Source organism: Alexandromys fortis, unplaced genomic scaffold (assembly GCF_014885135.2).
Source record: "Alexandromys fortis isolate MF-2015 unplaced genomic scaffold, M_Fortis_MF-2015_v1.1 scaffold_38, whole genome shotgun sequence".
Lineage (NCBI taxonomy): Eukaryota > Metazoa > Chordata > Mammalia > Rodentia > Cricetidae > Alexandromys > Alexandromys fortis.
The window spans coordinates 2,275,006-2,290,355 of NW_026067916.1; the positions used below are offsets into that span (position 1 = coordinate 2,275,006).

General features: G+C 44.8%; 1 protein-coding gene across 4 annotated transcripts in view; it reads left to right on the forward strand.

The window, feature by feature from the left end:
- Window positions 1-453: 453 nt before the first annotated feature.
- The window catches only part of Cfap69 (cilia and flagella associated protein 69), a 59,916-nt gene continuing 45,019 nt past the window's right edge, over window positions 454-15,350 (forward strand). For 2 of the 4 annotated variants that reach the window (XM_050139832.1, XM_050139831.1), the window contains exons 1-2: window positions 8,852-8,903; window positions 10,663-10,839. Coding sequence is in view for 2 of the 4 variants with exons in the window: in XM_050139831.1 (XP_049995788.1) it covers window positions 10,785-10,839 (55 nt within the window). In the remaining 2 variants the exon portion in view is untranslated. Of the gene's footprint in view, window positions 758-8,843; window positions 8,904-10,662; window positions 10,840-15,350 lie in introns of those variants that run through there. The other 2 variants (XM_050139830.1, XM_050139833.1) reach the window with 2 other exon arrangements.

The following is a 15,350-nucleotide window of genomic DNA, read 5'->3' on the forward strand; positions in this document are numbered from 1 at the left end:
AGACATCCAACACCAGGGGTTCCAGCATTCTAGACAACCACTCTACTGCCTGAAAGCTTTCCAGCACTGTACGATGCCTCATTTCTTTGTCTAACTGTCAAGTTCGGCCACTAAAGTACAAAAGAGGTAAAAACCTGGGAATTTAGGCTAAATTGACTTGTTCTGTCTATCTTTGGAGAAAGCTTACGAGGTCGGCTTTCGACAATGTGCCAATCACACGCCTCGGACCGCATCCCACAGCCAGCTCTACTCGTCCGCCCCTCACCGGCACTCATCAAGCAAGGGCCGTCGCCGCCAGACTGAAACTCTAGGAGCAACCGCGATCTCACTCGCCGGTCTCCTTTCTCGCACCGTTGCACACCTGCAGACCACCGTTGACAAAGTTTGGCTCTCCCGGCTTCCGTAGGCCCCGCCCCTAGCAACGCTCGGGCTTGTGTTAACGACTGGGGCGACTGGGGCGCGCGCGGCGCCCTGGTCCGCGTGTGGGCAGCGGCAGCCGCTGGGCGTCCGCCGCCTTGCTCAGGCGGGGCCCACGGCCGCACTTTCCCGGTCTGTCGCCTCCCTAGCTCCGGTGGCGCTGCGTGACATCCGGCGGGGCTCGTGGCACACCTAGGACCGCAGGCTCCCACCCCCAGCCATGTCCACCGTGGAGGCCATGGCCACGGCCGACGCCGCCGAGGCGGGCGGCAGGACGAAGTCCAGCAGTCCCCGCACGATCCCGGTGATTGGGGTGGTGATCCCGCATGAGGATATGCAGGTACCGTCGGGCTGGGCAGCAGGAGCGGGGAAGGGCGTGAGGTTCCGGGGCAACCGGGTGGAATCCAGGATCAGGGCGAGCCTGGGGGATGGAGAGGAGCGGAGTTCGTTCCCGGGGGGGGGGGGGGGGGGGGGGGGGGNGGGGGGGGGGGGGGGGGGGGGGGGGGGGGGGGGGGGGGGGGGGGGGGGGGGGGGGGGGGGGGGGGGGGGGGGGGGGGGGGGGGGGGGGGGGGGCGGCTGGCGAGGGGGGCTGGATGTCGTCAGCCAATCTGTCTGGGGACTCTAGCAGCGTGGTCCTCCTGGAAAAAACTACTTGCCCTTTGGATTGTGGCCACGAAAGGAAGGAATCCTTCTTGGTGACATTTTACTTGATAACCAGATCACTTTTTTGTGTTGGGGTTTTTGACAGTAGATCCGTTTTAAGGGGGCGTACCCTTGGTATAAATATACCGCTGCTGAAGCTTGTATTCACTGGTAGGCAGATGCTGTTGGAGAGCTGGGGACAGAACTGCTTTTCTTTAGTGTGTTTATATTTAGTTTGGGGTTTGCTTTTGTTATAAACGCAAAGTTAAGTTTTTAAGAGTTGGGTTGAGAACCCTCTCTGCCTTACCCAACACTAATGGTGTATGTGTGTGTGTTGTGGGGGGGGGGGCGCTATGGGAATTCCTGTTGGGGCTTCGTAAGTCTCAAGCTACGTCAGGAACTCTGTCTCCTGCGTTCATGTCCCGGACCCTTGGAGAGTTACTTGGGAGCAGCCAGTTGGCTGGGGACTTCTGTGGGAATTGGGTTGAGGTCTCTGGAGGCAGTCACACATTTATGCAACAGCCCACAGAGTACAGCACTTTTACACAAAGAGAGAATGCCAGGGGAATTTACCTCGTCAGTTTTGTGGAGGTATTCCAGTACAAGAGCGAAGAAGTGTAAGCGACCACAGGTCTCTCCCTCTCCATTCCCTGGGCTACAGGGAAGCTCAACATTGCCACTTTCTTCCTAGGTACTGGGCACTAAGTAGGTGAGTTTGACTCTCATTGGTTTGTTTGGGCAAAGATTAATTACATGAGACAGATGAACAGGAGTTTACAGAGAGAAATACTTTCAGTGGATCACTGCAAAAGAAAAAGTCTGCCACATAGGAAGTAACATAGCTGTATGTGTCTTGTGTATTTGTCTCCCCTTCACACTTTAGAAAGTACTGTAATGGAAAACAATTTAGGATTAGAAATCTCAGTGGTCTAGTCTTGGAATTTTTTTTGTAATTGTTTTACAACTTTTCTTCTTCCTTCTTCCTCTTCTTTCTTTTGGTTTTTCGGCACATGGTTTCTCTCTGTAGCCCTGGCTGTCCTGGAACCTACTCCGTAGACAAGGCTGGTCTCAGACTCACAGAGCTCTGCCTGCCTGTCTTTGGAGTGCTGGGATTAAAGCATGCACCACCACAGCCTGACCAGGCACTCGGGTTCTTTGCTCACTGTGAGGCCTGGTGTTCCTAGTAATACTTAGTGATAACCTTAGGCCCTCTGCTTAAGTCAGCAGAGAAAGACCTTTGGACACTTAATATTCTCAGTTCTTTCAAAACAGTCCACTTTGGCTTGCTCTCAAGAGACAAGCACACCACAGCTTAGGAGCTGTGACGTCAAAGGCCAGTGGTGGGGACAATGGAGATGACGATAGTGCTGGCGTCCATTGTATTAAGCTTAGTGTAAGTCCTGGGACTGCTCAGTGAGTCTGGGCACCAGAGAGCCTGGCTTCCATACCCCAGGATCCCCATGGTAAGAGGAGAGAACGGACGTCTCAGCTTGTTCTCTCGCCTCCACACCTGCCTCCCCATACACAATAAATAAGTCGATGTCGAAACCTTTTAAAATGTTGATTGTAAAATCTCGTACAGCTGAAATAATGCACACAGAAAGCATATAGAGTGCCCCCGTGCTGAAAAGATGCAGTTATCACTGCCGTTCTTTCTTCAGGGGGGCAACAAAAGCTTACAGTGCCATCTGTCATTAAAACTCACGGAGTCTCTGAAATGTTAAAGTAGCCGCCAAAGATTTCCTGCTATAAAGATGCTATTTTATCAACCTATTCTTTAAGGGCTGTCTTATGATAGATCAAAATTTGAAGCATTTAAATCACCCTAAGCTGAGTATATGTATATATGAGAAATTGGCTTTTGAATAGAGTTATCTAGGAACAGATAAAATATGCATGTTATTTTATGTACTTGTGGTGTGTGTGTGTGTGTGTGTGTGTGTGTGTTTAGGGGCATTGGGGCTGGTATGCATGCCACAGCACCTGTGTGGAGGAGAGAGGACAGCTTGCTGGAGTTAGCTCTCTCGCACCTGGGTTGGTCCCAGGTATTGAATTCATGTTATCAGAGTTGGAAGCAAGTGCCTTCACACTTTAAACCTCTCCAACCCTGTTCTGTGCACTGGGAAGGGCATCCTTCTCTTCGACAGCAAGCGACATTAGTCAGCATAGAAACAGCCTTTGCAGGAGGCAGGGGTAGCTGCCATACTCTCCAAACCACAGTCAGTATCCTCACCGTAGAATGGAATTATGGGAAAGGTAGAGTGTAAGTCCGTAGGCAGTTGTAAACAGGGGAAATAGTGGTTTCCGAATCTGGAATTTTAGTTGTATGATGTTTTTTTGTTGTGATTTGCATAGACATTCTACCTGAGCATTCTAAGTGAAACTTTTCTGTGTAGGAATTTTGGCTTTGCTTACAAGAAAGGTTCTTAAAGCTTTAAGAAAACTATTGTTTTTTTCAGATTTTAAAACAATAAAATCCCCTAGAATTTAGTGATCAGTTTTTAATTATTTCATTTGGTGAAGTTGCTGTTCTTTTCTTTATTGATTCTTTATGGGGTTCACATCATGCGTCCTGATCCCATTCATCTCCGCATCCTTTCATGTCTACTCTGCCCTTGCAGCCTCCGCATCCTTCATGTCTACTCTGCCCTTCCAGCCTCCTCCACAAAATACAATAGCTTTTAAAATAAAAAACCCAAACCAACCAAACTAACGTACAAAAATGTCTTGTGTTCTTCATCTGTGAAAGAGATTTGTAACTCCTTTGTCCTGCAATTATTTAAGAAAGATTTGTGAAGCATTTAGCACCATGCCCATCACATGTATTATACGAATCCATGTAGTTTTATTGATGGCGCTAACCACGACAGCTTTCTTTTCTTTCTGCTATTGTTCTTGTTAAACTTTGATGATGTTTACAGGGTAACTAAACCTTCATGAGGTCTGGTGCTGTGGGGGCTTTCCTAGAAATAGTCCCAGGGCTCTTTGCCTCTGGAAGGCAGCGACATTGGGCAGTAAAGATAAAGTCCTCGTTTTCTGAGAAAGGAATAAAAGCAACGATGCACTTCTCCTTGCTCAAATGGAGATCAGGAGCATCTGGTTGGTTACCCTGTGTCTGTTTCAGATGTAGCTCCCCGCCCGCATTCTGAGGACCACACATCCCCTTAGAGCGGAGCTTCTCACACTCAGTGTGCATGAAGAACACGGGAGCATGAAGTGCAGACTGGAGGAGTCTGCAGCTCCGGGCTGGGACCTCCGTGTTCTCCTGTCCTAGCAGATTTCCAGGAATTCTGGTGCTGTTAGGTGAAGGACCCATTATTTCCCACTCTGGGTAGCAATTCAGTGCACTGTAGCGCCGGGAAGGTATAAACCGTGCTGTGGAGTTTCATAACTAATTCCTGGAAAGCTCGCCAGAAATAGTTTCCCGTGTTTCCAGTTGCAAAATAACACTGAAGCACAATTCCAGCCCTCCCCCAACTAGATCAGGTAAAGTTATGTTGTAAAAAGTAAGAGGCTGCAAGTGGTGCTTCGAAAGACCTGCTGGCTCTCCTTTTCTCTCACCACAGACAGCATCAGTCCCAGATGGTCAGTGCTCTTAGCCTGTCCGTTGGCTCACATCTATCTCCGCCCAATCTGCTGTCCTGAGATGCCATGTCACACGTTGTTATGCTTCTTCCTTCCCTAGACACTTCAGTTCCTTTCAGGATACTGTTGCTCACCATAACTAATAATGATTGCCTCAAAATTGTTTACCTTCTCTAGGCTTTTTCCTATTCTATAACACCGGCCTGTATTGGTGAGTATTCCCAGAACGTAGATGGCCATCACAGTCTTACGAGGAGCTTTTGGGAAACATTGGGCATGTCTGGGCCCTACAGCATGTTAAATCAGCTATAATCACCAGTGTATGGCCTTACGGTGCTCCCTCAAGCCCCACAGAAACACCAGAACCATTGAGCTGCCGCTGTCTAAGCTCAGCGCTGGCCTGGGAAGCCTGAGTCCCAGTTCTCCCTATATAGCTGATTCACTGCTTACGTCACTTCCGAGAGGGCAGGATCTTCCACAGCATTTTTGGTGTAATACCCAGTACAATGCCTAAGCACATAGTGCCCCCCCCAGACTGCCCCAGCCACACAACTGTCCCAGCCACACAACTGTCCCCACATTGTGCTCCTGCTAGCTCAGGTCAGCTGTTTCTGTGGGTTTCCCCATCATGGTCTTGACCCCTTTGCTCATATTATCGCTCCTGCCTTTCTTCAGCTGGACTCTGGGAACTCAGCCCAGTGCTTAGCTGTGGATCTCTGAATCTGCTTCTCTCAGTTACTGGATGAAAGTTCTATGATGATTATTAAGGTAGTCATCAATCTGATTACAAGGGAAGATCAGTGCAGGTATCTTCTTCACTGTTGCTTAGTTAGCTGGGGTCATCCTTGTGGATTCCTGGGAATTCACTTAGTGCAGATGTCTTGCTAGCCCCATATGGCTCCCTCAACCAGGATATCTTTTTCCTTGCTCTCCTCCTCTGTCCTTCCCCCATCTCGGCCGTCCTATTTCTTCTTGTTTTCTTCCCATTCTTTCTTCCCTCCTCCTCCTCCTCCCCTTCTGCCCTCTCTTCTTCCTCCACCCATGATCCCAATTTTCTCAGAAGTTCTGTCTATTTCCCCTTTCCAGGGGGATCCATGTATGCCTCTCTTAGGGGTCTCCTTGTGTTTATATTAAGGAAATATATATTAATATTGTCATGCCTTTCCCAGAGCTCCTTTACTCTGGGTTCAGAGTAGAAACAAGTCCTAGCTTATACACTCTTCCATGGTCCAATCACTCTGACTTCCTGACTTTTTAAGTTTGCCAAGGGTTCCAGTCCAGACTTTTGCCCTTTCTGTGCCCACTGCATGGACATTATCCCTTCCTTAGACACAGCTTACTCTCTCACCTCCTCTAAGACTTTGCTGAAATGGTGCCCTCTCTGTGAGTCAGTCCTTCACTGACTACTCAAGCAAGCCAGTACTTTATAACCATTTCATTTTCTCTAGAACATTGTAATCAAACCCCGTGCTATATAACTTACTGATTTAATTGTTGCATGAGGAGGGTGGCCCTTTGTTTGTCCCGGCCACCCGGCTAGCTTACACCCAAAATAACCACACAGAAATTGTATTAATTAAATCACTGCCTGGGACATTATCTCTAGTCTTTTACTGGCTAATTCTCACATCTTGATTTAACCAGTTTCTATTAATCTGTATATCACCATAAGGTCGTGGCTTATCGAGAAAGACTGAGCATGTCTGATTCTGGTTGCTCCATGGCGGTTCTCTCACTCTGCTTTCTTTTTCCAGGAATCGAGTTCTGTCTTCTCCGCCTACCTAAGTTCCGCCCTATCAACTAGGCCAAGGCAGTTTCTTTATTCATTATCCAATGATAGCAACACACAAACAGAAGGAACTCCTACACCATTTCCCCTTTTCTGTTTAAACAAAAAGGAAGGCTTCAACTTTAACATAGTAAAATTACGTATAACAAAACAATTATCAAGCAAGAATTACAGTTAGAACATTTATCTCTACTTTATCTCTTATTGTAAGGTTACACTTAATGCCCTCCATAGCATATTGTTTATGTAAGCAGATGTTGTATCTTTCCTTGTCATACTACTCACACCTATAACAATGCCTGAGACAGCGAGGACACTCAATGTTATGGTTGTGATTAGTTGCCTAATTTAACCCAAACCCCCAGTTAGTCCATTGAGCCCATGCTCCAGAATCCTGTGCCCCAGTTTCATTCATCAGATGTCCTGATGCTTACACCGTACTGCAGCTGATATTCAAGATGGGAATGGGGTGCTCAGTCAGTAGCGTGATGTCCCTAGAAACCTGGGAGAGCTCATCCTCAGCCCCAGTACACACCTCTTTTCCCAGCACTGTCTGTCTCCTATGGTTCCTTAAGCCAACAACGTACCCTCACCTTCCACCCCCCCCCCCCCCCCCCCCCCCCCCCCCCCCCCCCCCCCCCCCCCCCCCCCCCCCCCCGCCACATCCAGTTCCTTATTAGATCCTACAAATTCAACCTCCTGGGTGTATTAAGTCCATTTTCTGTGGTCTGTATCCATTGCTGAAGTATACACTTCTACGGTGAGCTAGTTCTTTCTAATTAGGTCACCACACTGCAGAAAAAGTCGTCATTTTGTTATTTCATTCTTCTGGCTAACCCTAAGGAAGACCACCCAAAAAGACAGAGACTATTTAGTCAGCACTTGCTGTTGGGAAGGAGTCATGCAGCACTGCTTACTTTTCGCAGAGAATGCAAGACTGGCAGAAAGCTTGATGTGGAGGGTAGGTTGTGATGATTGGAAATGGTTGCCCGAGAAGCATGCGGGAGGCTGGAGGCTGGACATCCCATGTAGTTGCAGTGCGAAGCATAATTGTGTATTTTTGCTGACTGTTTCTTTTTGGCTTTCTGTGATTGATCCCGAGTTGAAATCAGGAGGTAAAACAGTGGAGCAGCTGGAAGTCAATGATCAAACTTTGGTTTTTCTAAGCCTGCTTCTGTAGAAGTTATGGCTTGCCTTCATAGATTGCTGTGGAATTTTCAGGTTGAGCCTGAGTTCAAGCTAGACTACATAAGTAATTGTCAACAGTCTGGGCATTGTCCATATATACAGTCTCAAAACATTCAGTGGCTTCCTAAGTCCTTAGTATGACATCCAGAGCCTTCTGTATTACTGCTGATAGCTACCTGAGATCGGGACAGTAAGCCTGTCACTCCTGAAACTTAGAGCCTGCCAATGAAGGCTTATGGAGAGCTGGAGAGCAGAATGTATACAGAGCGACATACAGTGATGGTGCAGGTAAAGACAAAAGGTCCAGAGCGACATACAGTGATGATGCGGGTAAACACAAAAGATCCAGAGCAGCATACAGTGATGATGCGGGTAAAGACAAAAGGTCCAGAGCAACATACAGTGATGGTGCGGGTAAAGACAAAAGATCCAGAGCAACATACAGTGATGGTGCGGGTAAACACAAAAGAAATCCTTGCTGCTTTCCTTTTTTTTTTTTTAATCAAAGGTTATCTGTGGAAGAAAAATTGGATACAAAACAATCATGTACCAAGTTTTTATTTCAATACCTTTATCTAACCCTCAAAGTAAATGTTTCAAAAGTTGTAACACAAAAGGCTACCCTATTTGCCTGTAGCTATGTCTGTATCCATAAATTCTGGAAACGCAGGAAGAAAAGAGAAAGTTAAAGTAACCACAGGGCACAGACATTGATAAAGCTCCAAATCCCAAAGGCAGTGTTATTTTTACCAAACTATTTGTTAATGGTAAATATAACAATTTAATGATTGTAGTTAACAGTTGTGAGGTTCTCCAAGACCCTACCCCTGGACGAGGGGCTATTGGCAATTGATGGGACTAAGAGTCACTTTTCTTTGAGGGGCAGCCTGCTGGCAGGTTGCCCATGCCAGATTTAATAACTTCATAGCCACATGCGTATGGGTGGCTTTAAGTGGACTCAGTGGGTTATAAAAAATAAAAGAACTGGGAACAAGAAGGAAGATATAATGGGTAAAAGAGGGTTGGGAAGGTGGAGAGAGGGAGTGGGTGCATGTGTGTGTGTATGTGTGTGTGTGTGTGTGTGTGTATGATTAAGATGCACTATGTGAAAATTCCAAAGAACATATGTGTGGGGGTTGTGGGTGGTGGTATGGGAATGTGTGTGCTTGACTTAATTTCTTTATCCCCTTGGGGTGGAATAGTAACTGCTGTGTATTTCTAGGGTGTTTTCAAGCCTATGGACCTTAATCGTATCATCAAACTTCTTGAAGAGAGTGATAATGTGAGTAATCTTGGAGAAGAAGTTACTTTGCTCTATCACTTAGAAACTCGTATGTCCCTGAACAGTAATGGGCATTCCCTATAACATAAATATTGTTATCTCTTTTGTTGAAACTTTCCCCACAATATATGTTTTATAGTCAAGGAACTTAAATTTAGTATGAGAACCAATCTGTTTTCATAAGAAGGTCAAACCCAACTATATAGGCTATGATCAGAAGGACCTGCAAGAGTAGAGAATGGACTTTCAATTCTGGGTTGATACCTCAAGAGCAGAGAAAGAGCCATCTATCCTGTGCTAATAAATAGGACTGGAGAAGTAGCAAAAGGACACTGAAGAACTAGAGAAAATTTCTAATCTGAGTCAGGACATGTAAACAGATTTATACATACATACACACATACATAATATATATGTATATATATGATTTTTTTCTGAGAAAAATGATGAGAATACAAAGAAAATAATTTTTCTTTTATAAGACTAAAAGAATGTATTGGGAAAAGATGTACTAACGGTGTATGTATATTGTGTTTGTATACATGTGTATGTATATTGTGTACGTATACATGTGTATGTATATTGTTTATGTGTACATGTGTATGTATATTGTGTTTGCATATGTTTTCACACCAACACTCGCCTAATGCTACCCAGGTATTGGTAAGTGCCTCAGAGCTAGCACTTACTATAGAGTTATCAGTAGTCGTTTTCAAATATGAATGCACATTTTTAATAAACAGGAAATAGATTGACTCAGGTATAGCCACCTAAACAAAGTAATATTCTGTGATTAGTAAGCACAAACATTTAGCTATTGCTTTAACATTTTTAGTCTCTACTTTTTTAGAGAAGGAAAATAAACAACTACCAAGAGTAATTTATCTTTTTATGACTGGTTTTTGTGAAGTTTAAGTGTTTAAATTGTAAATATATCTGCATTAGAAAATAAAACACAACTACGGAAAGTTCCTTCTAGCTGTTTTTGTTTTTGTTTTGAAGTTAGAGTGGAAAATATAGACAGGTCAAGAACTTTTCATGGACAGTTTAATTTGAAAAGGGGTAGAAGCAAGCAAGATATAGCTCTTTGGGTAAAGGCATTTGCTCTCAAACCTGCATACTTGATTTTAATACCCAGAACCCACACGGTGGTAGGAGAGACCAAACCCCCGAATGTTGTCCACTGATGTCCTCATGCGTGCCATAGGATGCATGAATGTACACACATACACACACACACACACACACACACACACACACACACACACGTACAGTAAGTGTGAGATGAAAGCGAGGCACTTATCAGGGGCTTGTTTTTAGTTGACACATGAGTTTTGGAAACACATTACTGTGTCGAGGCATATTAACTATATTGAAAGTGAATCATCCAGTGAGCTTCTATATGGTCAGGATTGCTGTTCAGGACAGAAGCTGTGAGGCTTCACGTGAAACTTTGTTTCCCTTTTTAGTATATTTTTTGCATTTTCCATCACCAAAATAAAAACTCTATTACAGATAACTAGAAAAACAATGTGCTTTATTTCTTCTTTGAATATTCATGTTCATTACTGAATTTAATTCTTCCTTATCCTCTTATAGTTAGCATTTCTTGTTCTATGTGATATTGTATCCATATATACATTTGCTTTTTATGTAAGAGTTACTTAGTAATTTCAATGTGTTTATATACAATAAACTTTGAAAAATCTTAACCTATTAAATGGCACAAAAGAACTAACAGACCATTTATTTGTTTTAGGATGACTTAGAAGAAAAACAACTTAATAGTGTCATGAAAGTGGTACATTGTTATCAGAATGGATTTGTATCCTTTATAGATGTGTGTGCACGTTCCTTTCTTTCTTCTGGAAACACTAGAAAATGTGCTGGGTTCCTTCCTCTTGCCACATTAACAAGGTGTCACAGACCAGGTCAGGTAAGTTTCTTATCTGATCATTCTACAGACCAGAAGCTCACTTGGCTAATGTCATGGTCCCAGCAGGGACTGGTACACCAAAGATTCAGGAGGGAGGTGAGGGGCCCATTTCCTTGACTTTCCCACCTGCTGCAGGCTTCCTGCAGACTATTGGCTCATGAACTGGCGCCTTCCAGTGGTGTCGCTCACCTCTGCTTTGTTCTAGCATCTCCGCCTCCTGTCTGTGACACTCCTCACTCCCGTTTCCCCTTATAAGGGTCCTAATGATTACACTGAACCCATCTGGGTATTCTAGTAGAATGCTCCTGTCTGCATTTACTTTTTGTTTTGCTATGATAAAGTGCCATGACCAGTAAAACCCCTTGGGGATCAGTGGGCTTATTTCAGATTACAGTTTATAGTTCACCATGGAAGGAAGTTGAGCAGGAACTCAAGGCTTATTTCAGATTACAGTTTATAGTTCACCGTGGAAGGAAGTTGAGCAGGAACTCAAGGCTTATTTCAGATTATAGTTTATAGTTTACCGTGGAAGGAAGTTGAGCAGGAACTCAAGGTGGAAACCTGGAGGCAGAGCTGAAGCTGAGATCTTGAAGGAACACTGCCTACTGGCTTGCTCCCCGGGACTTGCTCAGCTGCCTTTCTTTTCCAGTTCCACAGGCTTAGGGGTGGCGTTGCCCTCCATGGACTGGGCCTTCCCAGGTGTCATTAATGGAGAAAGTGCCACACAGGCTTGCCTACAGGCTTGCCTACAGGCTTGCTTACAGGCTTGCTTACGGAGGCAGTTTCTCAGCTGGCGCTCCTTCTTCCCAGACAACACTGTCAAGTTGACACAAACTAACCAGGACAGTTTCCTTTTAAGATTCTTAACTACATTTGTAAGTCTCTTTGCCATTTAAGGCTGCCTCTTCAAAGGTTTCTGAGACTAAGACACGGACATCATTGAGAAGCCATTATTCTCTGCCTTATTATCTGTAGATAATGTCCATTTCTGTAGGTTCAGAGGCCATCAATAGATTTAGGAGGGCCAAGTCAGCCTTATTTCTGCCAATATACAGAGCAAGTTTCACCTTGATTACCATCTTATATCTCTTCCCTTTATAAAATAAAATAAGTTATTAAGAAGATCAGATGGGATAATCCCTTATGACAACAGACAGGAGCCAGTACTCAAGCCTCAGACCTATCTATCTGTGTGCAATAACCAATTTTATGCTGGTGGCGATTTGATTTTTAAATGTGTATATATATATATACACACATATATGCATATATATATATATGATTTGCAAAGCATAAAAACGTTTCCCAGTTACATTAGATTGTTATACATGCTTTAAAATGTCTACTCTCAAGCCTGGCGTGGTGAAGCATCCATATAACCTCAGCCTTAGGAGGTAGAAGCTATAGGATCAAGAATTCAGAGCCTGGCTCCGAACATAGTAACTGTGAGCCCAGCCTTGGCTAAATGACAACCTGTTTCAAAGCAGTAACAAAAGTCAGCTTTCACTTTTTCATCTGCCATAGACTGTAACAGAGCTCCAGATCAAATTTGGCTGTGGGTAGAATTGGACTGACTTGCTGACAGTTGTCTGATTTGGTCTAAAGAAGAGAAGATGTCCATCTAAGAACAACTTGTTCCAGGTCAAAACATTGTATAGTTTCTCTAAATGTTTTCTTTATAGCCTTGTTTTATGAGGATCTGTAGGAGCAATCTGAGAGCTTTTATGTATTAAGTACTACCTATTGGTAGCCAAGAAAGCATACTAGCAAGTGATTTCTCCCTGGTTAATTTGACACCTCAGTATTTTGAAACTTCCATCATTGTTTTTCCTTACGATTAGACAGCCGGTTGCAAGTGGCTCTGTTTCTGAACACCTTTACTAGGCTGGCTTTAGATGTTGTAAGACTGTATGGAGTTAAATTAGGGAAATACCACTTCCCTAGGAAGTTGTTATGTGACTTCCTGGGGAGATGGGAGCAAATACCTATTCACCTAGCTACCACTGATAACAGACCAGAGAAACAATCCTACTTAGTCTAGCTTGGTGAGCCGGTGAGTCAGTGAGTCTAGTTGTGGAAGTAACGGGAGTATAGGTGACTCAGTGGCAGCTGCAGCACTGCAGCGCCCACCCCGCTTGAGCGATGACTCAGAAACGCTTCACACTCAAGCTTCCTGCATTGCCCATTGGCAGTGTGCCAGCTCCAGAGTCCCCTTTCCCAGCAGCTGTGGGTCTCTACAACCCTGGAGAGAGGGACTTTAGGACTCTTGTAAGTTTCCACTTCCTAAACCTTGTGAGTTTTGTTTACTTCCTAAGCCTTAGGACCTTCAGTCCTTTTTTCAGGAGGGAATGCTTCAATTAGAAGGAAATTTCTACACAACCCTGCACCCCTTCATCTAGCTCTTCCGTTCTTTCTGCCTTCCCTTCAGCATTTCCCTTGAGTCTTGGAGGGGCTGATGTAGACCTTGGATTGGTTTCCTCCATCTGTGACTGTGCATTGAGCAAGATGCCTGAATAGCAGTCGTCTGGGAAGTTGTTTTATGAGTCTCTCATAAAACACCCATCACAAAAGAGGCCGGGGCTGGCTGTAGAAGCAGTCTACAGGTATCAACAGAAGTGTTTAGAAGGTGCTTACCAAGCAGATTCCATTGGTGTAACAAGGCAGTGGTAGCTGCATCCCCACTTACACCATGACCTCTCCAGTTCCAGATTTGGCTCTCAGTTCCAGATGTGGATCTTTTATGGAGTAGGCCTTCAAGTTGAACAGACACTGACTGCATCTGGAACAGTTGTGCCCTGGTTGCATTAGTGGGTTGGTACTGTGTAGTAGCAGTGTGTATAGCTAGGGAGGGCCGTTGACAACTGTTCTCCTTCTCCAGCCTGCTAATGCCTCTGGCACTATAAACCCAGCGAGCAGGGAGAAAGTTTCCAGTCCAGTTGCAGTTCAATTTCTTCATGTCCTGTGACCAACGCATGTGGTATCAATACTATGTAGGGACCTACGGTGTAATTCTGGCATCAACCAGTAGCAGTGGCAATGGCCTTTATGGTTTGGGCTACTTTGGGAAGACTCCTTGGCCAGTAACTCACAGGGAAGTAGCTTACCTCATCATTAGATTTTCATTCAGCAATGTTACGGCTTTGGGGAATGACTCTCTCTCTCTCTCTCTCTCTCTCTCTCTCTCTCTCTCTCTCTCTCTCTCTTCTCTCTGCATGTTTCCTTCATCTTTCACATTCACTCAAAACTGTTTTTGATTATTTTAATTCTAATTCTATGTTCCATGCAAATATTACATCAGCTGTAGCTGCACGAAAGTGAAAAGGGGAAGAGGGTCAGATCATAATGGCTGATAGTTCTCATACAACCCAGGAGTTTCTTTATTAATGGATTTACCACCTGTTCTTCTCTCCCGAAAACTATTGTTCTGCCTGCTACCCAGCCCTGTCTACATCAGATCTGAGGAATGGGTCTTCCTAGCTATGAGGGACATGTTATAATATTTAATAAATGGTATGAGGCATGGTTTCCACATGGACGAAATGTGATACTGGCAAACAGGGAACTCTGAACAAAAGTTCCAGGAAAGAAAGTACACCTTCAAATCTGCAAGACTGATGGATTAGATCTTCAGTGGCCCTGAAGCGGTCGGAACATTATAGGTTCAGAGTCTAATTGCAGTTTATGTTGGGTTCTCTTTAGGTCCCTAAATAGCCATTCCTTCCCATCTCTGTGTGGACCTAGCATCCTGTGAATAAGAGACAAAAATCTTCTGGAAGGTATTAGAAACCTGCGGCTTCCTCCACTGAAAGGCTGGGTGTCTGCATGTGCTGCCTGCCCCTAGAGACAATACTGCCCTGCTTTGCTGCAGCACCTACTTAATGCATTTGGAAAGTGTTCTTTGTTCCGTTACTATAAACTGCTTCCACACTGGAACATGGAATTTGACACTACATCTGTCTTCCCAGGCCATGTTCACTCAGATTTGCTCCAGAATAAACTTGTCCCTTATCCCTACTGAGGTGAGAGCTGTGTTTTTGCATCAACATTGCATGTTGTGATAACCATGACTCAAAGAGATTTCCGGAAAAAGGGTTTATTTTGGCTTTCAGTTGTGGAGGGTGAGTTCACAGTGGAGGGGGAGGCGGCAATAGGAGGCCAGAGAAGGCCACTGTGAGAGCACACCTTCAGTCACATGCAGAAAGCACAGTGCAAGGACTGGAAGTGGGGTGAGGCTGTCGGCCCCCAAAGCCCACCCGCAGTTCTCCGAGGAAGGCTCCCATCCATAACCTTTGCAGACAGTGCCAGTAGCTCAGGATCAGGTGTTGGAATACGTGAGTCTATGGGGAACATTGCTCATTCGAACCACCACACTATGTAACTTTGAGGGACACCAATATTAAATCCATAACATGGGCTAAAGTATTGCTGGGTGTAGTGGCGAATGCCTTTAATCCCATTTAATCCCAGCACTTGGAAGACGGAGGCAGGTAGATCTATTACTTCAAGGTCAA